This window comes from Cynara cardunculus, assembly GCF_001531365.2.
Source record: "Cynara cardunculus var. scolymus isolate 2C chromosome LG 17, CcrdV1, whole genome shotgun sequence".
Lineage (NCBI taxonomy): Eukaryota > Viridiplantae > Streptophyta > Magnoliopsida > Asterales > Asteraceae > Cynara > Cynara cardunculus.
Window position 1 is genome coordinate 4840918 of NC_037544.1, and position 25110 is coordinate 4866027.

Sequence of the window (25110 nt, forward strand, 5' to 3'; positions counted from 1 at the left end):
GACTGAGATAAAGAAGAAAATGAAATATTAAAATCATGATGTATCTCGCTGCATTGCGCGAGTACGCTTCTAGTTCATTTAAAATTGAAAAATTTATTTTAAAAAAATTTAACCATTTAAAATAAATTATTCAAATAAAATATCAATTTATCATGTTAAAATGTAGCTTTTTGCGTTAGAAAGCGGAAACAGATACGAGGGTTTACAGTGAAGAAAGGGGGAGGTTACATAGAAGAACCTTGAATTTGGGTCGCAATTTTATGTAACCAAATTTTTCTTCCCCCAATTCGTGGCGTTCTTGATCTCATACTTAAACCCTACAATTCACTATGAAGATTTGATTTCATTCAATTTTTTTTCTCACTATTTCATCATTAGTTGATAATGGAGGCATTGACGGAGTTATGCGATTTGATCGCGCAGAACCCTAGTCAATTTCTGGACAAAATTGCTTGGATTTGCAACCGGTGCCCTCCGTCGGACTCTCTCCTTTCCGGATCTCCGAGAATTTCACGGTCTCAGCTCAATGCGGTTCTTGTAACAGCCCGATTCATTTCCAAGTGCGGCAATTACAATGATACCCGTCCTCGAACGATTGTTCTTGAGTTCATACGAGCAGTTCCAGCTTCCTTTGACCAATCATTTTGGCCAAAATCGTTTGGGAACGCTTCGATTGCTTCTTTTTATGCGGAATTCTTCGGGTACGTTTGTAAAGCAACTGAACTGCATCCGGATTTCGACTCTGATGTGGCGAGGTTCATGGGAGACATAGTGTTTGCTGCTGTTAATGATAGGTGTGGTGATGTGGGGATTTCCAAGGCTTTTTTGAGTGCTTTATCTGAGAGTTTCCCACCGATTATCCCGTCGGATGCAAATAAATTGGTTTCTTCATTGCTTGATGGTCTAGAGTTTGCTCTCCCAGGTAGCAGTTCGCCCAAGGGTATAATGGGTTCTAATTCTTCCTCACAGAGCTCCCCAATTAGTGTTAGCAATGTTGCTGCTTCTAGTTCATCTAGTGGCGGTATAGATGATGCCAATTCGAAGGCCTTAGTTACGAACGGGGGAAGCAGCAGTGCGTGGACGGGAATGGGCACTCCCACGGCTAGTGATAGGAGGGGGGTTGCTTACTTTGAAGAGGAATTGGTGGAGAACCTCGAGAAACAAGAGATTGCCTTCAAATTAATTGGACATATTCTTGATAGATCGCAGATTGATCCCAAGCTTTTGGAACGGGTGCACGTTATTACAAAGGATCAACTGAAATCAATTTCAGATTTTCTAAAGGTAAGGTTTGCCTGAAATAATTTAAGGTACTGTGTATGTTTTGTTTGTAGTTCATTGACATCGCAAAACAAGTGCAACATTTAAGAGCTGGTATATGAAATTTGTTGGGCAGATAAGGAAGCGTGAGTGGACGGAGCAGGGATCATTACTTAAAGCTAGAATCAATACCAAACTTTCTGTTTACAAAGCAGCAGTTAAATTGAAAATCAGAGGTCTTGCATCCCTTGATTCAGATGGGAAATCATCAAAGAAATTGTTGCATGGAGCTCTGGCATTGTTAGTCGAAGCCGCTGAAGCTTGTGTCTATTCGGTGTGGCGTAAGCTGCGAATTTGTGAAGATCTTTTCAGTTACTTGCTTGATGGCATCTCTAAAATTGCTGTTACCCGTGGAGGTCATCTACTACGTGTTCTGTTTATACGATTCAAACCGCTTGTGCTAACTACATGTGCTCAAGTATGTATCATTTTGTTTGATCTTTGTTAAGTCGTGTATCTTACTTTGGTTTTTTGGTGGGTTGTTTATTTGATTTATGATTCATTTTTTAGGCTGATACTTGGGCAAGCAGCCAGGGAGCTATGTTTGAGAGCGTCTTGAAGGCAAGCTGTGAGATTATCGAATATGGATGGACTAAGGACCGAGCTCCAGTGGATACATTTATTATGGGATTGGCTACAAGTATACGTGAACGCAGTGACTATGAGGAAGAGGTTGGGTATATTCTTTCTTCTTCTTTTTCTCTTATTACACACTTCAGTTTAGCAAACTGTTAAATGTTTATGAATATACTTTCTACACCAGTGCGTCTCTATGCGTGTGTGTATGTGTGTTGTGGTCTCTGGATCTTGGCCTGTCCGACTTGTCCACGAGTCTATCCGAAGCCCTCTAGCATTCTTGGACATATTTATACCCTCAAGCACATGAAGCCAACAAGTAATATAGTTCGACGAACTAGATATCGCATCCACAAAGACTATTTTATCCTCTCGATTATTTAGTTCCAATAAGTGTAGAGAAGTAAATCAAATAAGGATGGATGATATTAATAACTAAGATGCAAAAATAATAAGCTAAAATTGACTACTAAGGCTAAGAATCAAATTCACATGAGCGAGCAACCATTCCCTCAAGATGGCCACATAAACACACGGTGCATGACTCACATTGATACTCAGATTTAATGATGATAATGGGGTGTGGATAAATGAGATTTAGTTGAAACAAGATCCCATAAGTCCTATCATGTTTGATTCGGTGTTTGGTAAGCTGGACATGACATGACAAAATGTTAAAATGTCCAGATTCCTCTTAAAGGATGTTTAAGGTTTTTTTTTTATAATTCATATAATAGTTATATGACACAAATCAACTAAGTATTTAGATAATTTATTTATAAATATTCATACGTTATTTTTGTACTATATTTATATACATTCATACATAGTTTTCATATTATATTTATTACAATTCATACATAATTTTTACATTATATTCATAAACATTCGTGTATACATATGTATATAATATTGCTATAGGGGCCGGTTCAAATAAGGCTACATATCGTGAGAAGGTAAGAAGAGAAGGTTAAGGGGAAGTTCATATGTGAATCCGTTGAAAAATCTATTTGAAGATGCATATGTGAACCAAAGTTACAAATTATTCATATGGGTTCACGTATGCATCTTCAAATAGATTTTTTCAATTATTCACATGCGAACCTTTCTTTAACCTTCCCTTCTTACCTTCTCGTGATATTTAGCCTTTTTATTTGAGCTTCCCTCTATTGCTATAATATAACATAATATATAAGATATGATACAATATTTTTATAAATATATAGTATGTTCTATAATATTTATAATATATATACACACACACACATACACATCATACGAGGGTAGTTTTGTAATATAGCCATTTGGTCCCATCCTCTGTTTTTCTGTTCCTCCAATTTTGGTGGGACAAAAAATTGCACTTTTCCCATCCAGTCCCATGTTGTCTCTGTCCAATGTCACGTCAAACGTGGGACAATGTCTTTTTCTTTTGTTTTGTCCTGTCCTGTCCTATGTACCAAACGCACATAATGAACTATAAACACTGCGCATGAACTGACGATGCCTTCCAGCCACGGGGTATTGCCCCTAAGGAGTTGAGAACACATATAGGATTTGATAATACATTGTTAGGAATAGTCTCTCTCTCTCTTTGAACGAGGTGACAATAATCAAGATGCATTGAAGTTCACAAAATGGCAACTCTTGTCATTTATCCCATATTTTTGCAAGTACAAGAACGCATACTTCCCATATTTACCTGAGTTATTTTTGTTGGCAGCATGAGGCCTAATGGTCTCTTTGTAGTAGCGCTTAGTAAAACCACCAATATATTGTTGGAATTAACAATTCAACTTTTTGAAAGACGACCTATATTGGGTAATTTTGTTTACTAATTATTAGAATTCACTTTACATTGAGATGGAATTTATTTTTATTCATATACAAATATATTTATGATTTATGTACATAACTTCAGGATGCTAAAGAGAAGCAAGCAGTTCCTATCGTACAGCTCAATGTCATACGGTTGCTTGCAGAGCTAAATGTACAAGTTAAGAAAACTGAAGTGGTTGACACCATATTGCCATTGTTCATTGAAAGTTTGGAGGAGGGTGATGCTTCAATACCTGGCTTATTGCGTCTCCGAGTATGATACTTATCTTAAATCTTGTTTTTTTATGGTTACAAGTTCTATATTTTTAAAGTCATTCATTTTTCTTGTTGCAATCAGTATCAAAGCCTCTTCTGATTAAATGAGTCTTTGTTGCATAGCTATCCTTCTCGCTACCATCCAATCCATCCTAAAAAATAATATAAATTGGTTTAGAGACAAAGGAATATGTCTTCACCGTAAGAGGTTAAGGTTCCAACCTGGGATTGGTAGTTCAATCGAGCAACAATTTCGCTGGCTTACACAATTTTTAGCCTTATTGATTGAACCTTTTCTTTCTTTGAAACTTCAACGTCCACTGAATTCTGTATATCGAGGAATTCTCAAACTTTCTTTGTTGAGTCACTGCAGCTTCTTGATGCTGTTTCTCGCATCGCGAGCTTAGGTTTTGAGAAGTCCTATCGTGAAGCTGTTGTGCTAATGATAAGAAGCTACTTAAGTAAACTTTCCAGCATCGGATCTGCGGAAAGCAAGACCTTGCCAGCAGAGGCCAACACGGAGCGAGTTGAGGTATGTCCTGCTGGAATTATGTCCACAATTCACTTACATCCATTTTAATAAGTTGAATTAGACTGACAACTGTTGCGAAGGGTAATTTTTTATCAAATATAACCATATTAGCATTAGTAGGTTTGCTTTATGGCTAACCATTTCTCTTATGGCTAAACTATATCTGTGTGACTATTGGATTCTTATTGCAGTAGCCACTCATAATTGGCTTCTATATATATAAGTAATATTTTTACTTGTGTACTAATATAATTTAGATAAGTTGGTCTTGGAACTGTATTACATTAACAATAAATTTGTTTATGCTCACCTTCAGCAGACTTTCTGTAAATTAATTTTACCTTAGATGCTCACTGGTTCAATTACATTCAAGACTCTTCCTGCAGGATTTCAATCCATAGCCAGAGGCCTAACGAATGGAAAACTTCGGGTGGACTTTCGTCATCGCCTGCTATCGTTATGCTCAGATGTAGGTTTGGCAGCCGAGTCCAAGAGTGGAAGGTAAGAGTTGTGTTTTAACCGTATTTCATGATGATGCACATTTGTACTAAATCCGTATTGCTTTTCATACAAACTTTAGTTAATGTATTTGTATTTGTTAATATAAATTAACCAACTTCTTTGAAATTTCAAGTTACTAGAGAAACATTCAACGATAAATATAATAGCTACTTGCCTAAAACAAAAAAGTTTGGACATTGCTGTTTATGCTGTGCAACCTACACTAACAAGCTTGCCAACAGGAAGACCTGAATTGCAGACCTTATAATACCAAAGCTTATTTTTTCACAAATTACAGGGCACCAATGCATCTATTAGGTTATAGCCATAAGTACTATGGAGCTTATATAGTATCATTAATGCTAAAATGATCTGAAATATGTTTATGGTGACCATAATTCATTATATACAAATGATCTGAAACCTTTTGTATGCAGTTAACCTAATGCATATCTTTTTCTCATTTGCAGCAGCGGAGCTGATTTTCTTGGGCCTCTACTTCCTGCTGTGGCTGAAATATGTTCTGATTTTGATCCAACTATGGATGTTGAACCTTCACTCCTGAAGTTATTTCGTAACCTATGGTTCTATATTGCGCTGTTTGGCTTGGCGCCTCCGGTGCTGAAATCTCCAACCTCAGTGAAGCTGAATTCTACAACATTGAACAATGGAGGGAATACAAGTGCGGTTGCCCTTCAAGCCGTGGGTGGACCGTACATGTGGAACCCTCAGTGGTCTTCTGCTGTTCAGCGCATTTCTCAAGGGACTCCACCCCTTGTATGTTAGCATTGAGTGGAAACTTATAATTTGATCGTCAATGGTTTTCATTTAATACTAAGTTAGGGTAAAAGTTGCTCCGTAAATGCTTGAACGCTTAATTTTATATTTGGAAACAATTAAATTTTTTCCGAAATCAAGGATATACAGTCAAACTTTGGCTTATATAATACTAATGGTTCATATACCTTTGTTCAGCCAAGTATTGGTTAAGTTTGTATTTACACCAAATGCTTATGGTTGTATCTTCTGCTTTTGTCAGGTCTCTTAGATGTGTAGACTAGAAGCATGAATTTTGTGTTTTTGTTTTCTTTCACAGGTAGTGAGCTCTGTAAAATGGCTAGAGGACGAGTTAGAACTAAATGCCCTTCATAATCCTGGTAGCCGTCGAGGAAGTGGAAATGAGAAGGCTGCTGTGAGCCAAAGAACAGCCCTTTCTGCTTCATTAGGAGGGCGCGTTGAGGTTGGAGCAATGAGCGCAATTTCAGGTGTAAAGAAATTGGAATAGCTGTACATTTTTTCACTCCGCAGATACTATTATTCATCTTATTTAATCTTGCTTGGAAGTAATATCAGCTACCAGCCTTCCATTAGATGGCAATTGTTTTTGGCAAATAGCTCTAGTCAAAATTGGCTGGTGCGTGTTTGGTAGGAGATGAGAGTTATAAGCATCCTTCTTTAGGCACTCTTATTCCAGGAGAGGGCTACCACCAATGGAGACTTCTGTTATAGCCATTTGCTTACCTGGTGCTTTAATAGCAAGTGGATCAAGTTATCACTCAGTGTGATCTTCACAGTTATATTGTCAGCTATCGACATACTCCTTTCTTTGCACATTTTTACTATTTACACCCCCAATATTTGCTTGGAAAATGGTCGTGTTTGTTGCATTGAGTTAGATGCTTGGTTTACGTTGTTTTGTGAAAGATTTTCTCATTCTTTTGCTGAAAATTTATAGGGGTGAAGGCAACTTATCTTCTTGCAGTCGCATTTTTGGAGATTATACGATTCAGCAGTAATGGTGGCATCCTTAATTGTGGTCCTGGTTCTACTGCTTCTAGGAGTGCCTTCAGCTGTGTTTTTGAGTATCTCAAAAGCCCAAATCTTATGCCAGCTGTATTCCAATGCTTAATGGCCATTGTTCATCGTTCTTTTGAGACAGCATTAACATGGCTGGTAATTTTTTCTCATACGCTGCTTGTAAGCAATATAGTTGATAACTCGCCCTCACTGGGATAAATCCACTTATGGAATTAATGTAGTTCCAAAAATAATTTGTTGATGATGAAATTTACATCTAACTTGTCTTAGACCAACTTTCTGGCATCATATGTCTTTATTCTGATACTGTCATTGGTCTAGAGGCTCTAGGTATTGTTTTTAATGTCAACTCCCCCCCTTTTTGGTCCTCTAACTAATGGTTATGCTGGTCTCAGTATGTGATTTGTCGTGTTCTAATATTGGGATATAAAGTCACAGACCCTCATGCCTTATAATTTGTGTAGAGGCAATTTTAATGGTGCTTTTTTATGCTTATCGTTTTTGGCTGGTATGATGCCTTTTAGAAGATTAGCATCAAGGATTTCTGATTCTTGTTTTTGTCTTCATGAGAGTTGTTATTTCTAGTTGCCTTTTATAAATATTTACATGGATTAAGTTTATTTATGCCTGTCTATTTGTGCCCTCTACTTCACCTCTTTTCAATTAGTTGTATACACTTAAATGAATCTCATTATATGTACAGGAGAGTCAAATCTGTGAGACGGGAGATGCTGCGGAGGTTAGAGAGTCCACTCTTGCTGTCCATGCTTGTTTTCTCATTAAGAGTTTGTCTCTTAGAGAAGAACACATTCGGGATGTATCCATTAATCTGTTGTCTCAATTGAGAGAGAGATTTCCACAGGTGAAGTACATTTGTATTTCTCCTAATTCAATCTCTAGCTTTTGTAATAAAAGATTATCGGCTTTTATTTTTTTATTCTACTTTTATTTTACTCTTGATGCAAATTTTAAAATGTTCTTGCCTGCAGATCCTGTGGAAATCATCTTGTCTGGATTCTCTCCTCTTTTCTGTGAATAATGACCCGCCTTCAGCACTTGTCAGTGATCCTGCTTTAATAGCTTCTGTTCGCTCTTTGTACCAAAAAGTTGTCCGGGAATGGATTATCATTTCACTATCATATGCTCCATGCACCAGCCAGGGTCTTCTTCAGGTTTGTGTAACTTCATGATGGGAATTACTTCATGACATGATATATGCATGAATTTGTTGAAGATTTTGGATGAATCTATCTTCTTTCTCATTGATTAATTCCGGAAACATACATGATATACATACACACTTCTGTACAATTCGATGAACTTTTTTATGCTTTGACAAGTAAACCTACTCCAATAAAATAGTAGACTTACACATGCTAAAACTGATTTAGTTTTCTAATTTTCTGATATCTGTAAATTAGGAAAGTAATTCCTAACTTTCTGGGCTTATTCAACACATCCCCTCAAATTGGGTTTTACATGTGAAACAGAGAAGCTCATTCCATTTTGCTTGTTCTTTTGTAAGACAAATTGGTTGCACTTCCCTTATAACGTAGGTTTCAACTTTATTTTAAGAGGAGCAGTGCGAACCACCATCAACAATCATGATCCATTTTTTTAAAGTCGTGTCATGTCGACTCGTTGTACTTGGATGTTCTGTACACATTATAAATAGTTTAGGCTTGATAATGCATATCATCCCGAAAGTTACCAATGGCAGGTGAATCCGCTTACCAGTTCCCTCTGATTGTCTTGTTCTTTTCTTGAGCCATATCCCAAGGCTGTGTTGCCTGATGCTTAGATGGTGAATACTAGGTCCTGAATAGTTTCCTGCCTGTGTTGGCATGTTGACCTTTGCTCAAGCGTTGCTGGTTATCAAACTTAGTGATTTGGCATTGGCTGTTTGTGCCCCTCGATGCACATCACCGTGGGCCATGGGACTTTGTATGGTTCGTACAACACATCTTTTCTAAAAGAGTAAGATTTGCTTTTTCAACTAGTATTCATAGTGTTGAAATGTGTGCACTTTAGCTCTCGGGTTCTAAATAAGAAGTTCTCTCGAGTCTCGACATTTTGTTATTCTAGAAAATTATGTGAAATCTAATAGCTATATTTTATTATATATTTAAATAGTGCATTTCTCTTTCCCTATACCCTTTGGGGGGTGGGTACCTCCTTATGTTTTCTTTTGGGTTTTACCGTATTATAGGTTCTTTTGGTTCCATTTTAGCCTACACCAACTAGTTTGGCTGAAAGGGTTGTTGCTGTATTTGTCCATGCTTGTAGTTTACTTGCAGCTTGTTTTACTGACTTCCTTTTCTGGCTAACTAAATATATTGTTGACTTCAGGAGCAACTTTGTAAAGCAAATACATGGCAAAAAGCACAGCCCACAACAGATGTTGTTTCTCTTTTGTCCGAGATACGGATAGGCACGGGTAAAAGTGAATGTTGGACTGGCACAAAAACTGCCAACATCCCTGCAGTAATGGCATCTGCAGCAGCTGCATCAGGTGGAAATCTCAAGTTGACAGAGGCATTCAATATTGAAGTTCTTAGCACTGCTATCGTCAGTGCCACAGTCAAGTGTAATCATGCAGGTGAAATTGCTGGCATGACAAGGTTGTATGAGAATATGGAAAGTGCAGATGATGATTCTGAAATTGCACCTTCAACTCCTGCACCTGGTGGTCTTTCAAGGCTGACATCTGGATCTTTTCTTCAACCATCCCAACCCAAAAAGCAGTCCTTTGGTGAGATATTACTTAACAAGTTTGTGCGTCTACTTCAAAAGTTCGTTTCCACCGCGGAGAAAGGTGGGGGTGTGGACAAGTCATCGTTTCGTGAGACTTGTTCTCAGGCAACTGCACTACTACTTTCAAATCTGGTAAACAGAAAAATATGTCGACGTCTGTGTATTTTGGTACTGAGATCCAAAATTTTCTATTATTTGCAAAATAATTGCTGGATTAAATTTTCAGGCTTCAGATACAAAACCCAGTGCAGACAGCTTCTCTCAACTCCTCCGACTTCTTTGTTGGTGTCCAGCTTATATATCTACACCTGATGCTATGGAGACTGGTGTATTCATCTGGACATGGTTAGTTTCTGCTGCTCCTCAGTTGGGTTCTGTAGTCCTTGCAGAGCTTGTTGATGCATGGTTATGGACGATTGATACCAAACATGGACTCTTTGCATCTGAAGTGAGGTTCTTTGGACCAGCTTCCAAGTTAAGGCCTCAGCTTGCACCTGGTGAGCCAGAAGCACCACCTGAGAAGGACCCTGTTCAAGAGATTCTAGCACATAGGCTATGGCTTGGGTTTTTCATTGATCGTTTTGAGGTTAGTTTATTTACAGAACTGGATGTTACATAAACTGTAGTCAGAATATGACTACTTTTTTTGTGCTCGTGTGCTCCATCTGAGCTTTATGATGTTCACTGGTATTTAGTCACACTCATCATTAGCTGCTTGGTCTAGAAAAAAATAGAAACAGAAAGTGGAAAAGGTTTGTCGAGATAAATTATAAAGATAGCATATGCTAAATAATTATTATCACAACGATATGAAAAACTTTACTCTCGAATGCATGTCTATATGCTTACAGCTTGGACCGTTGTTTCTTTTGAGAATTTCTTTTCGTGTAATTAGTTTATGTGAAGTTATGTATAATGTTCAAATCTGTATCTTCTGTTTTTTAAGTAACAAAACTGAACCCTGGAGTACCGGTTTCACCTCTAAATAATCTAATTCCTGCATCAAAATTTTAACCTGAATTTTAAAGCTGTATGTGTTGTCCCTGGTCTACGAAAATAAAGGGACATCCAAAGTATGCAAAATAAAGGGGTGCAAAGCCTATCAGGCAGCACGATGCTATTGGAGGGGCGTTATTGAGCATGACTTATGGATGAAAACTAGCGAATGTGAAAGTCAATGCATCTAAATTCTTGATTAGACATCTTATGGAAAGATACATGATAGAAAAAAGAACTTGCATATGATGTTTATTGATGTACAGGAGGCATATTTGGGGTTGCCAAGGGAAGCGATATGAATGGATTTTGAGAATGAAGTTCCTATAATGTACCATAAGGTTAGTGAAGATGTGTACAATTGAATAGCTACATGCATGGAAGTACCTAATGCTGAGACTAGCAACTTCCCTAGTACAGGGATATACAAATGCATAGCTTTAAGTCCATATCTCCTTGGTTAGTTACGAGCATAGGAAGAACATACATGATAGAAAGATGACTGCATTCTCTAACTGAGGAGGCGAGGTCATGAGTGGAGGCAAGTTTAGGGTTGTTATAACAGAAGGATTTAGACAAAACGAACAAACAAAGTACATGAGTGAAACTTCATGGTCTTGGTAGAGAAAATAAGTAGATGTGGCAAGCATGTGGAAGTGCCAGAAAAGGTGTCTTTTGGTTTGGCAGTAGCTCTACAAAAGCGTGGGAAACTGATGTGGGTTTTAGTTATAGGCTAAATGCATGGTGGATGAAGAGTTGGTAAGCATTGACAGTTTTTTCTGATTGTAAAAGGACCACTGTCTATAGGATGAAAACTATACCTGCTATGATTTCTAGGTCTGTATATTGGCCTCCAAAAGCCAAGACAGAAACAATATGCGAGTAGGAAAAATGAGAATGCCAAACACAAGACACAAGGATGGATAGGTAGAACTGGGAATATCAGCAAGGAGGATGGATCCTATTGCACAGAAACCTAATGCAACTTTCCTTAAATCTATGGATGCTTAGTGAGAATAGGAGATTTTTATTAATAGAAGGGAGAAATAATTAAGAGAGTTGAATGAGCGGAATACATGTATAGTATTTACTTTGAGTATGAAAGCTTGAATAAACTCTTTACGTCATTGATTTTATTGCATGCTTCGTGACCATGAACTTGTCATTCCAAGTCATTAACAGTTTAACACAAAGATAACCTTGTGCAATAGTCCAGTGGTCAACTGGATACTTTCACAGGTTCAACTCTTTTCTTTTGGGTTTTGCCAACTGAGATTTACATTAGTAGTTTAATGCACATAGATAAAACCGGGTTGACGCTGGAATTCTTATTAATTGGGAGGCTATGGTTCTCTTGTGGTTCAAAGGGGAAAGGAAGAATGAACTAACAGCTTATTCAAATTAAAGATGACATCCTATAATTTTGCTGGGTACGTTCTTACTTGCTAGATAATATATGTCCGAAAATTATAGTTTAGTAGTTTTAATTAAATTATAACTGGTAAAATTTGTGCTTAGCGTCAATAATGTTATATAGCAATTATGTTGCTTTCAGTCCTTAGCTAGTTTTTTCTACAGATGATTAAGCCTAAAAGGAATGTAAGAAATTTTGCATGATCTTGTTATGATTTAGTAAAGTAACCCTTTTGAATGCTAATTACCAGTGGAAATACTGCAAACTTTGGTCCCAAAAAACTAATGGAAAATGCTACTATTAATGAACAATTACACATTATTCTACTTCTCATTTTTCTTTTCTTTTCTAATATGTGCTGTTTCACAGGTAGTTAGACACAATAGTGTGGAACAACTCTTGCTTCTTGGCAGGATGTTGCAAGGGACTACAAAATTCCCCTGGAGATTTTCACGCCATCCAGCTGCAACCGGTACATTTTTCACAGTCATGCTGCTTGGACTTAAGCTATGTTCATGCCAATATCAGGGGAACCTGCAAAAGTTTAGATTAGGACTTCAGCTGCTAGAAGACAGGATTTACCGGTATAACTGTCTACTATCATCTGTTACTCTGTGGTACCCTTGATTGGAACTTTATACATTGGTTTATCATTTTTATCTTCCCCTATAAAGACTTCGACTTACAAATTGCTGAATTGACTTGACAACTATGGCAGTTTATTCCTTTATTGTCTTCCAGAACCATATTTTATTTTCAGCTTTTGAAATTGTATCATCCTGTTGATGAATGCTCTAGCTGAGAGTTAACTTGTGGCACTCAAGGGTGCTATATGACATTTGTGGATGGTATAGCCATAGCTGCAAATTCGTGAATTGGATCAGAATCACCTGAAATTTTCTCAACTTGTAAAATGAATGGAGTCATGGATTGCTTCTACCTTTCGCAAAACAATTTATATCAAATGAATGTAATTAATCACAATACGTAAACATCCCAAAGATATATGAACTTAAATATAATTATATTAATCATGAGAATTGATCTTGTCCCTTTGCACTTTTGTTACGACTCCTCCAAAGCTAACCAATGGCTTTCTTTCATAACTTCATGCGACTGCTAATAGGTTTTGGATCAATAAATCATAAAGATAAATTCAAAAAACAACACGAGAAATCTTTGGGTAAGTTATATGGGTCCATCTATTTTACCATGGCTTCCGCAACATGATCTCCATTTAGATGGGATTCAGATGTGCTAATAGGGTTTGCACCATTTGATTCATGGAATGAACTCAATCATAAGATTCAGACAGCAAATTGTGCGACTTTTTAGTTGATTAATTCTCTGCTAATTTTTTCTATTTTAGTTTTTCCCTCAATACTCTTTTGCTTCTTTCTCTCTGCTCCTCTTTTTACTGCATTAGCATCTTAAGTGAAAGTGTAGCTTTTTGATGTATTGTTTCTGTATTATTGTTTCATCATGTTATTTGTCTTTGAAGTATGAGCTGTTGATGTGGCTACTGCTTGAGTGTCTTTAAGTATATGATATCAATTGGTTATAATATGCCTTCCTTCAGATTTTGTATATGTGTGAGTGCATGTATGTAATAGGGAATGTAAGCATTAAGGCTTACACATCTGCCTAATCATTGGTCAACACGTCAGTTGACCAATTGGGTTTTATAATAATGCTCTTTCAGCCACTGCTCTATCCTCTAATTCATACCTTCCTGTTACTTCTTTGGAACCTCTGTTAATTAAACTCTGATGCTTGTCAGCAGAAAGATGACACTGACTTCTGACTGCAGGGCCTCTTTAGGCTGGTTTTGCCATCAACCTGAGTGGTATGAGACAAATAATGGGAATTTTGCGCACAGCGAGGCTCAATCTGTTCATGCTTTTGTCCACTTTCTGTTAAATCAACGAATGAATGTTCCTCAAAATGATTCAAAAGGACAGGGCCAGGAAAATGGAAGCGCTTTGCTTAGTATGGTAAGATTTTTGTACAGTCAATTTGTGTTTATCAACACCAGCGGCTGCTTTGTGTTTTTACACTACAACAAGATTGCAATTTTCTGTTGCTTTTATACAATGTTGGTTGTTCTGAACATGTGATTTTCCATTGCCAACTTCAGAAGGATTCATATCACCCTGTTTGGGGATCAATGGAGAATAATGCTGTTGGTAGGGAGAAGAGGAAGCAGCTACTTTTAATGCTATGCCAGCACGAAGCTGAAAGGCTTGATGTTTGGGCACAACCTATTGGCTCCAAGTAAATTTAGATACCACTATTTCATGTTATTCTTTTTTTATTCTTTCATTTGCATTGACTAATAATCCCAGACTTACCATCATTTACTGATTTATCCTCAGGGAGAGCACATCTTCTAGGCATAAGATTAACTCAGAGAAATGGATTGAACATGCAAGAACTGCATTTGCTATTGATCCTCGGATTGCTTTTTCTTTGGGTGCTAGATTTCCTACGAATTCTTCTCTAAAGTCAGAACTGACTCATTTGGTTCAGGTAATTATGTCCATGTTGAATTTTTTGTATTTGATAAAAAACTTGGCTTTATAAATGATTCAATAGAGTTATAGCTAATAATTTGTGGGATGGAAGTAACGGGAAATGAAAATTGGTTCTTAAGAAGTTTTTCCGTCGTATAGGTAACATCTGGTATTCATGATGTTTTGCTTCAACATGCATATTTATGCTTGTGGGGACTGTTAATCAATATGAATTTGGTTACATGGTACTTCCCTGTCCCATGAAAATTGCAAGAAGTTTCATTTTGGATGTCAATAAAAATTACATCATTTCCATTTAATGGGAATTTTTAGATTACCTGGCTGCACTTGCACATTGTTGTCATCACAAAAACCTGATGATATTCATTGGCCCCAGAAGGTTAGTATTGTAAACATTTGATAAATGGTTAAACACATCCATAAAACTGTTGCTGGTCAATTATTGCAATTTTCATGGGCCAGAGGGTTATATATTAAAGTAATTTGCTTTAAAGTTATCGAATTGTTTGTGGTCATATATTCAAGTAATTAGCTTTAGGATTTTGGAATTATTTGTGATCATTACATGCAGATTTGCCGATAATTTAACCTGATTACCTTCTTACTTACTTCCATTTCTGAACATAAGGGGATCTTCTAATCTTATTATCCATAGTTACATCCCTTCTTTTATGTTGCAGTCACATATACTGGAGATCCGTACCATACCTGAGGCTTTACCATACTTTGTGACTCCCAAGGCTGTAGATGAAGATTCTCCACTTTTGCAACAATTGACACACTGGGCTGCTTGTTCAATCACACAGGCTCTGGAGTACTTCACTCCAGCATACAAAGGTCATCCGCGTGTTATGGCTTATATTCTGAGGGTATTGGAGTCATATCCTCCGAGCAGAGTAACCTTTTTCATGCCCCAGTTAATTCAAGCATTAAGATATGACGATGAGGTGGGTATTGGCAAGGACACTGTATGTTATATAATTACATTGCTCTCATCTTTTACAATTGTAACGAGCCTGAAGTAGTTCCACCAATCACCAAATTTCAAAAAAAGATCTTTCTTATTAACTGGAATTAAAAAATTATTTGGCGGTGGTTTGACATAGTTTTGGATGTATATAGTATGATGTTATCCTCTTGAGCGCCATAAAGCAACTGTCAGTCAAATTGCAAGCATTTATTGCACCACCTAGCTTACCAACCAACTGTAGTTTCCCTACCGTAATTTGACTAATGCAACATTGCTTGAAACTGCAGAAGTTAGTTGAAGGATACCTGATTAGAGCTGCTCAAAGGAGTGACGTGTTTTCCCATATTCTCATTTGGCATTTACAGGTCTACACATTTTGCCTGCGGTCGTAGATATATTGTATTGAGAATATTTATCAGCTTTCATGTAGTAACTAGAGTATTTATTGATGGCAGGGTGAGACATGTGCACCGGAGCAAGGGAAAGAAGCAGTGTCAGCAAAGGTACAGCCTTTTATCCAGTTCTATCCTGTATTATGTGTACCGAAAACAAGAACATGATTGAGAGAAACTAACCAGCATTTAGCTATTTCTTGATTACCATTATGTGGATTTGGTTGGTTGTTTTGTGACCAGTTCTATGGTTATTCTAGTCATATTGGTATAGTAAACGAGCATGTAAAATCATTTAGAGCAGTCCTAATCCACAAGGTGGTGTAATATTCTATTCTTTTGTTTTTGCGTTGAATCAGTTGAGTCCATTATGTGAATATGTGTTGTAGCATTAGCAAGGCAGCCATTCTCTTGTGAGTATGCTCACTTCATTTACTCCTTTCTTCTTTGTTTTATTCCCGCTCCTTAAGTGGTTTTGCTTGTGCACATGCAGAATGCTTATTTCCATCTGGAAATCGGAAGTTACTCTGAAAGAAAATTATGCATGTCAACATTATTATGCTGATAATATGGAAACGTTTCTCTCTTTTACCAATTATTACACGATTATTTCAGAACTGGGTGGTTCTAGGAGCTATCAGTCTTTATACCTTCTTACTGAAATCACGAGATTGCTCTTTGCATTCATCTTCAGTTGTTTATTCACATATGAGTATGATTTATGATTGGCAACCAAATTCTCTCCATTTTCTTCTTCAGACTACAGCATTTTTGGGTCTACTGCCTGTTGTTAGAGAACATATCATCGATGGTTTCAGTCCCAAGGCTCGTGACATATTTCGTAGAGAATTTGATTTCTTTGAAAAAGTCACATCTATATCCGGTGTTCTCTATCCGCTTCCAAAAGAAGAAAGAAGAGCTGGTATAAGGAGGTATGTTTCTGTTGTTGAGACCATAGACTCTCAGTTGTGGTATGCTTTTGTTGGTGGCCATTGCCACATTTTATGTCCTACTGTCTTGAGCATGTAAATAATTAGTTATTATATTTTATGAATACTTCGAGTACAGAGAGTTGGAAAAGATTCAGGTGGATGGTGCTGACCTTTATCTACCTACTGCGCCTAATAAGCTTGTCAGGGGTATTCAAGTTAACAGTGGAATACCCTTACAGTCGGCGGCAAAAGTGCCAATTATGATCACGTTTGATGTGGCTGATCGATACGGGGATCCTAATGATATAAAACCTCAAGCTTGTATTTTCAAGGTAAACATTACCACTCTTGCTCTATAGGAGATCCTTGTAGATATTTTGTGAATTTGATATGGTTTCAAATAAAAGCAAGTCAAAGAGACTTGACGGGTCTCTGCTAATGTACAAAAATCAAGATTTCTGAGCCTATTTACAAAGAGAAGCTAGAGATAGCCTTGACCATGAAAGACACATTCTCTTTAGAAGAACTTTATCATTTACAGCCCGACACAAAATAAGACAGATAAGGGTAACAAGGATGAAGAAAATGGGAGAATAGTAAATGTGACCACTGAATTAAAGCCAACATGCCAACTTGCAACAACTAGCTACACCTTGCCTAATTCCGAGACCTTTCCATGGAAGTGTTTATACTGTTCTCTAAGCTTATCTAGAACCTACGGTAAACAAGTATTGCCATCAACAGGCTGAGGACGAAGAATAGTTTATTACAGCAAAGCTGTCCTATAAAGATCATTTAACTCACATCTCCAAATTTAAGTTCTTGGTAAAACTGAAATTCCTTCGATCTAGGTGTTGGCTGAGTAGAGCATTAAGAATCCTACAATACAAATCTTTTCATGAACCAAAATTAGCTAGAAAGTAAAATGGGAGAATTTGAAGGAAAAAAGCATTCACAAAATAGCAGCCAGCTGAAAAAGAATTGTCTACAATTGATTATCTTTCTTTTTATTACATAGTTAAATGAACTTTCTGCATATTTAGGTTGGAGACGACTGCCGACAAGATGTACTTGCTTTACAAGTTATTTCACTTCTTAAAGACATATTTGAAGCAGTTGGGCTCGATCTTTATCTATATCCTTATGGAGTACTTCCAACTGACCCAGAGAGAGGAATAATTGAGGTGAGTCACCTTTCACAGATCTGGTTCTACTTTTTAGTTTATGTTCTACGAATCTTGAGGAGAACATGTTTCTGATCGTATTAACAATGGTTTATCCTCACATATTAACATGTGCATACCTCAGTGATCAATAAATAATGGTCTTGCTTTCTTGTAGATGTCCTTTAAGAAACCCAATTCATTTCTCTCTCTGCAGGTTGTTCCAAATACACGGAGTAGAAGCCAGATGGGTGAGACCACTGATGGCGGTTTATATGAAATATTTCAACAGGACTTCGGGGCAGTTGGTTCTCCCAATTTTGAAGCTGCCCGTCATAATTTCATCATCAGCAGTGCTGGTTACGCTGTTGCCAGCCTGTTGCTCCAGCCAAAGGATAGACATAATGGAAATCTTTTGTTTGACAAGTAAGCTAAAACATCCATTGTGTAATTAAGTTTCGTAGCATTACTGCCAAATATACTAATGGCTTTTTCCACAGTCATGGGTTGTAGCAATTGCATTCACCAAAATTTCTGTTGGGAGTTTTCAGTAGGACTTTAATCTTTTTTATCAGCAGAAAATAAGTATTACATTTTTCCAAAAAACAAACTTCTTTTGCTTTTCTCTTCATTTTAGGTACTTGCTTTTTCAAAGTCGTCATTAAAATGATAAGGATTTTGCAGTCTACCATTACCATGCCTCCATTAATACCACCGCTCATATCACCACTTAAGTTCTTAAATACCAGTAGTCTGTTTGTAAATGTCAATTATCTACAAAGCTTAATGAGATGGTATCTCTTTCTTTTGGAATGGAGAGGTTGGTTGTTAAATGTTTAAAAGTTATGTCGACTATCAAGTTGAAATTGTAAAAAACCAACTTTGACACTGATGAGTATTGATTTAACAGGAGTACATGTTTGCTTTCACTATAAAGAATTATTTGCCTCAACGTAGACGGGTTGGCAACTCATGGAGTTGATATTATATGTATCCTAAGGATATTCTACCCTTTGTGGGTATGGATATTTGTGTAGTGGACAATATTTAGAAGGAACCTCAACTTAATTTACCCATGTCTTGCTGCTATATCAATATAATTACTGCTCCTGTTGTCAGTTATTCATCGATTATTTGCTACTCTAAATTTGGTAGCACCCTTCCTGCAACTGGTTTATGTGTTGCTTTCCATCATTTAAGTGTTATTGGTCGGGGAGGTATATATCTTGTTGTTTAGTTATGCTTTCGAGATTCAACCTCCGGTTACTAACTCTTACACTTGTGAGGTTGTGCTCTTCGGGTAGACATGGCTGATTCCTTACGAGGACTTGTGCCCATCACCCTTTTCTGTTTTCCCTTCCTCCAAACCCTTTTCTCAGACGGTGCCCTACTTCTTAATTTTTTTTCTATTTGAAGTATATAATATTTAGAGCCGACAAAACTCACACAAGTGAACCCTTCTACCGTAACCTGGATACTGCTGGGCCATTACCCACCCTTTGGTTGGTGCTCTACTTTCTCTAAGCTTTTGACAGACTATACATAGAAAGACTCTTGGATAGCATAAAATCCATATAGCTGGACATTGGATGTTCGTAGAGAACCAAAGATTGTTCATTCATAATGCATTTATGGAACCGTGCTCTGCGCCCCCCCAAAAAAAGGTTCTTCGTCTTCCAATTCAGGAATTGAATGTGGGGCGTATGGAAAAACATCTAGTAACGTATTTACCCGGAAAATAGATTAGCATTTAGCACGTTCGGTCGTTATTCCTCATGCCGCTGCTGCCGTTTCTAGCCTCCCATTTTAAGCCTGTTGAGTGGAATATCATGACACCTCTGTTAAGTACTAGAGTTCTATCAGTAACATTTGTGTGAGTTGAGCAATAAAGATGTTAGTTATTACGTATTATGCGGCATGAAGTAAAATACTATATATTAACATGAAGGCTTGTGAATGCAGTGTAGGCAGGCTTGTCCATATTGATTTTGGTTTCATCTTGGAGACTTCTCCTGGTGGAAACATGCGGTTCGAAAGTGCTCACTTTAAGCTGAGTCATGAGATGACCCAGTTACTTGATCCATCTGGTGCGATGAAAAGCGATACTTGGTTTTTATTTGTAAGGTAAGGGCAACATGTTTTTTCTTTCCCTTCAGATCACAATTACGGAATTATCTTATTATTTGCGGTTATTTAGGAGAATAACCTCCTAACAGATTTTTTTTCAAATGCATGATCTTCTGAGAGATTTTTAGATATTCTTGGGTTAGGAATAAACATTCTTTTGTTAGGCAGAGGCATTCTTAAATCTGTCAGAAGGTCATGCATTTAAAAAATATCTGTAAGAAGGTTATTCACCAAAATAACCCTTTATGCTGTATGGAAATACCTGATAACTTGTCTGGAAATCATGATTTCATTTTACCATTTCCTTCTCTAAATAAAGCAACATTTTTCTTTTTAAAGGCCCGGGAACCTCATCCAAAGGGTGAGTAAACTCGGGAGAGGGTTGAAAATTTATGTTGGCCACCGATTGGCTCACCCTGGATAATTCTTGTGGCATTTCTGAACCGTAGACCTTTAGGTTATCTTGAGCAAGCTCCAATCACTTGAACAACCCTCCCTCCATCCATAAGTAGAGTCTAGTTTCTGATATTCAAATCTAATAACCATCACATTCAAAATTGAAATAAATACTAGTATACCTTTTCATCTCCAAAAAGGTTTTTAGGGCAATATTTAAATAATGGTTGATGTAGTTGCCATTTTGAAGCTTAAATGAAACAGCTTTTAAAAGTCAAGCAGATCCAATCAAAGCTTGTAGCTTTAATGGTACCTTGAAGACATAAGTCCGGGCCAGAAAATCAAATACTTTCTCCATGACAAGATAGATGTCCACATTTCTTATATTAGTTTGTCTCAAAATAAGTGTCTACTTTCCAATTCTACCCTTAATTATGAGAGGGAGGAATTCATTACTTCCTCTATAAATAAGGGTACAATTGTCTTTTAGTTAATTGAAAGTGTAATAATTTCACATTTCTACAACTGTTTGCCTTTTATATTGTTTTTGGACGGAGGGAGTAATACAAGAAATTATATTATGGAAGCTTTTATATGTTCTCATTGTACCTATTGGTTACTTTTTCTCACTTTTTTTCCTCGTGCTTTGTTACCATATGTTATTCTTTATTCCTGCTACCTGTTTGCTCACACTCTCGCACAAGCCAGGGTCTTCACCCCTACTGTCGGGTGGGATTTCCTGGATGTGTTGGTTTTTTATGTCACGAAAGCTTCTTTTCGTCTATTCCTGATTCCAGTTGTATTTTTGTCTATTCTTAGCTTGTGTGTGAAGGGATATCTTGCTGCTCGTCGCTATATGGATGGGATTATAAACACAGTATTGATGATGGTAGAAAGCGGATTACCATGTTTTAGCAGAGGAGACCCCATCGGTAACCTAAGAAAGAGATTTCATCCTGAAATGAGCGAGAGAGAAGCCGCAAACTTCATGATCCGCATATGTGTAGATGCCTACGACAAATGGTCAACTGCTGGTTATGATCTGATACAATATCTGCAGCAGGGCATCGAAAAGTGAAAGCCTCTTCTTCACACACGCAAATGTACACACCTGAATGTCAAAATTTTCCAGGAATTTCAACGCGTTTAAGCAGTCGCACAGAAAAGAGAAAAGCTTGGAAGTGAGTCTTTACGACTTGTGAAATTTGTAGGTATTCTGGTCTTTAGCGGATATATCGTGTTTTCTTCTCTCAATCTGGATGTTATATTGGTGTCATTGCTGTTGCTAACCGTTGGTCGCTGGTACTGTTGTACATTGATATCTTTTTCGAAGATTAACCCAAACCCTAGCTTTAAATCTTTCTTGTAGGTGATTGCCAAAATCTTGAGGCTTTTTGCAACTTCTTTTGGGTTTTAAGCAAGATTTTGGATTCAGAAATTGGTGACATGACACTTGTGTGCTGTTTGAAGTTTGATGAGTTGGTTATGAACAACTAGAAAGAATGTTGTGAACAAGGATTCTACTTCCTTTTCTAGGGGTATTTCTGTCGCATTTTTCGTAAGTTGGTGTTGTTACAGAAATAGTCGTTCTGTTATTTGAGGTAGAGATCACGTCTGTATATATCTAATATCTTATCTTTCCTGACCCCACATTCTGATAGGATAAACTGGGTTTGCTTGTTTTGGTTTCGAAAGACTGGGCCGGTTGGAACTTTTTCCGGTCTTTGTTGGTAAATGAAACCAAACGAACCTAGTATTATTTGGGGAAGAAGAAAATTATTTACTTTATGATTTTACACTATTTAAACATTTCTATATAAAATCAAAATCAAAGGGGTAACAAAAGCATCTGCGAGTCCCGTTCTGCTTGCATCATTACAATAAAACATGGATCCGGTGCATTACTGCTGGTATGATTGCATCCACAAAGGTGATGCCTAGTTGGTTTGAGCTTGACTTCAAATGTCAAAAGTGTTCGGAGATCCCAAGTTCAAATTCAAGGAGGAATAAAATTATAGCCACGGAGGTTCAAATGCAGTAACTCCAGGCTATCTGCAAAGCAGGTGGTCGTCCTCAAATTAGTCGACTCACATAACGAGTTGGATATCCTACTTTAATTTAAAAAAAAAACATGCAACAAAACCCCAAAAAGTTCCTCAATTCGGTTTTTATTTTCACTTTTTTTCTAAAATATCTTTTAATGTCAAAAATACAATAGTTAAACAGATTATATATTTAAATCCTACATGATTTACACATTTTTAAAATGAGAAAATTTTGGCTTAATAAAATTTGTATGAGATAGAGATTTTATTATATTTCCACAGCCAAGAAAATAGAGATCTTGGGCAAATTTTTGTTTCAATAAGTTACCTCACCGGATGAATATGTTAAGGACTAAGAATGATACATGGTAAGAGCAAGACAAGGACCAAAAGTCTTACTCGGTAAGTGAGGACGACGACTCTTACCACAATAAGCGCTTACCGGGTAAATTGTTGCATACGATGTCGTTTTGGTGGACTAAGATCTTACCTAATAAGTAAATAATAGTGTTAGATTTTAGCGGTAAACACTTATCGGGTAAGTGTTTGGTAAACGGCTTATTTGGTATGAGGGGAAGTAACTGATATTATAATCTTCAACATAGTATCTCTGTTGGAGTTAAATGTAACTTTATTTAACAAAAATTAGGTTTGGTTGTTCATTTTAAAAGAAATTTTGAAAAATCAGTTAAAAATATTCTTAGTGGATTTTATCTACCCAAACTTTATAGAGTATAAAATAAAAATATCCAACTCAATGTATTAAAATAAAATATTGAGATAAATATCATATCACTCGTCATATCAGCATAATAACCAATTAATACTTCAACCGGTTACTATAGTTATAATTGTTTGTAACGTGTATTTTTAGGAATCATATATTTGTTTTTCATGATGATTTTATTTGTTGGTTTACATGTGAGATTCACCTATTATGATGACGTCAAAAAAAGTAGTTATGTCGATGCTAAGAAAGACTTACTAAATGCTTATGAGGTAAGCATGTGTCAATATCACCTACCTTATTGATTGAGTATGATAAGAACTAAGAATCTTACTCGGTAAGATGCATAATAATGACCGAGAGTCTAATGGAGGGGCGGATGCCTTTGGGGGCTAGGGCCAAAAAATGACAGGACAAAACCCACTATCTCATGTTTGGCGCAATATGAAACAGAACAAAAACTCACTGTTCCACGTCTGGCGTAACATTAGATAGAAACTAGAAGAGTACTCGTGCAATGCAGCGAGATATATCTCGATTTTAATGTTCTATTTTATTCTTTGTCTTTGTCGATGTTATAATATGATTTTATGTGTTTTTAAGAAATCAATAATGATTTTATTTTTGAATAAAATATAAATTTGAAAAAAATATATATATCAATGCTAATATCAAATCAACTATTTAAAAGTTCTCATTTTTTATGTAATTTTTTTAATTTATTTTTTTATTATAATTTCATTTAAGTTTAATAAGGAAATAATTTATTTTTGGTTTAATAATATAACATTTTATAAAGATAATAATTAAGTATTTTGTTAGAACTTAATGATTATTCTAATTATATTTTAGATTTTTTATATTTAAAATAAGATGTTTATCCTGTATTTGATTATGTTTATCTGCAGTTAGTTACACGAATTTATATATGGATCTTTAATAAGTTGTACTTACGCACAATCTACTTGTAATCTTGAGTTTTAAGTAACATGCATTAATAAACAGTACTTTATGCATAAAATGTGGTCTTTAAAAGTTTTTGTCAAATACTTTATAATATAGTATAGATAAGAACTGAAACAGGGACAACATAGGACAAAAATGTTTTTTCTTATAAGAAAATAAAGTACATAAACAAAGTAAATAAAGTACATAAACAAAAAAAAATATCGATATTAAAATCAAATTTACTATTTAAAGTTATGGTTTTTCGTGTAATTTTTTTAATTTAATATTTTATTTATAATTAATAACAAAGTAATTTATTTATCATTTAATAATATAATTTTTATAAAGATAATAATTAAGTATTTTGTTATAACTAATAATTATCCTAATTATATTTCAGATTTTTTATATTTAAAACGAGATGTCTATCCCGTATTTGATTATGTTTATCTATAGTTAGTTATAGAAATTCAAAAATGAATATTTACTAAGTTGTACTTACGTACAATTTACTTGTGATCTTGAATTTTAAGTAATATATATTAATAAACATACTTTATGCATAAAAAATGGTTTTTAAGAGTTTTTGTCAAATGATTCATAATATAATATAGATATTTCTTGATATAAAGACAAAAATAAACTAACAAAATCGATTTATAATATAGTATAAATATTTGTTGATATAAATATTTCTAATGTATAAATATTTATATATCACGTGATTCTAAAGAAAATGGAAGAAAATATAAACTACGAAATTTAAAGTACAAGGATCTTATATGGCAATATGACAATCTTGATGGACCGGAGTGTAAAATGTGTGCTTCAAATTCAATCAACGGAATACGCCATAAATCTCCGTTAATCGCGT

The 25110-nt window shown here is 36.0% G+C and overlaps 1 protein-coding gene across 6 annotated transcripts; it reads left to right on the plus strand.

The window, feature by feature from the left end:
* Positions 1-221: 221 nt before the first annotated feature.
* On the plus strand, positions 222-22078 carry LOC112500113 (phosphatidylinositol 4-kinase alpha 1). 6 transcript variants are annotated; one of them, XR_003067325.1, is made up of 27 exons: positions 222-1284; positions 1397-1738; positions 1831-1992; positions 3815-3985; positions 4361-4519; positions 4893-5020; positions 5491-5797; positions 6117-6285; positions 6756-6973; positions 7542-7700; positions 7828-8010; positions 9188-9724; positions 9819-10178; positions 12372-12586; positions 13813-13996; positions 14140-14276; positions 14378-14531; positions 15217-15483; positions 15794-15871; positions 15962-16009; positions 16658-16830; positions 16967-17162; positions 17874-18014; positions 18211-18419; positions 19956-20117; positions 21336-21723; positions 21886-22078. XR_003067325.1 is itself a non-coding variant. In XM_025103417.1 (27 exons), the coding sequence occupies exons 1-27, from the start codon at positions 385-387 to the stop codon at positions 21592-21594; spliced, it is 5610 nt and encodes a 1869-aa protein (XP_024959185.1). In that variant the 5' UTR covers positions 222-384; the 3' UTR covers positions 21595-22078. The 6 variants fall into 6 exon arrangements, 5 of the variants coding, with proteins under 5 accessions (XP_024959185.1, XP_024959182.1, XP_024959184.1 ...); XM_025103417.1 differs by having other exon boundaries at positions 222-794; positions 1203-1284; positions 21336-22078; XM_025103418.1 differs by having other exon boundaries at positions 718-794; positions 923-1284; positions 21336-22078.
* The last annotated feature ends 3032 nt before the right edge of the window (positions 22079-25110 follow it).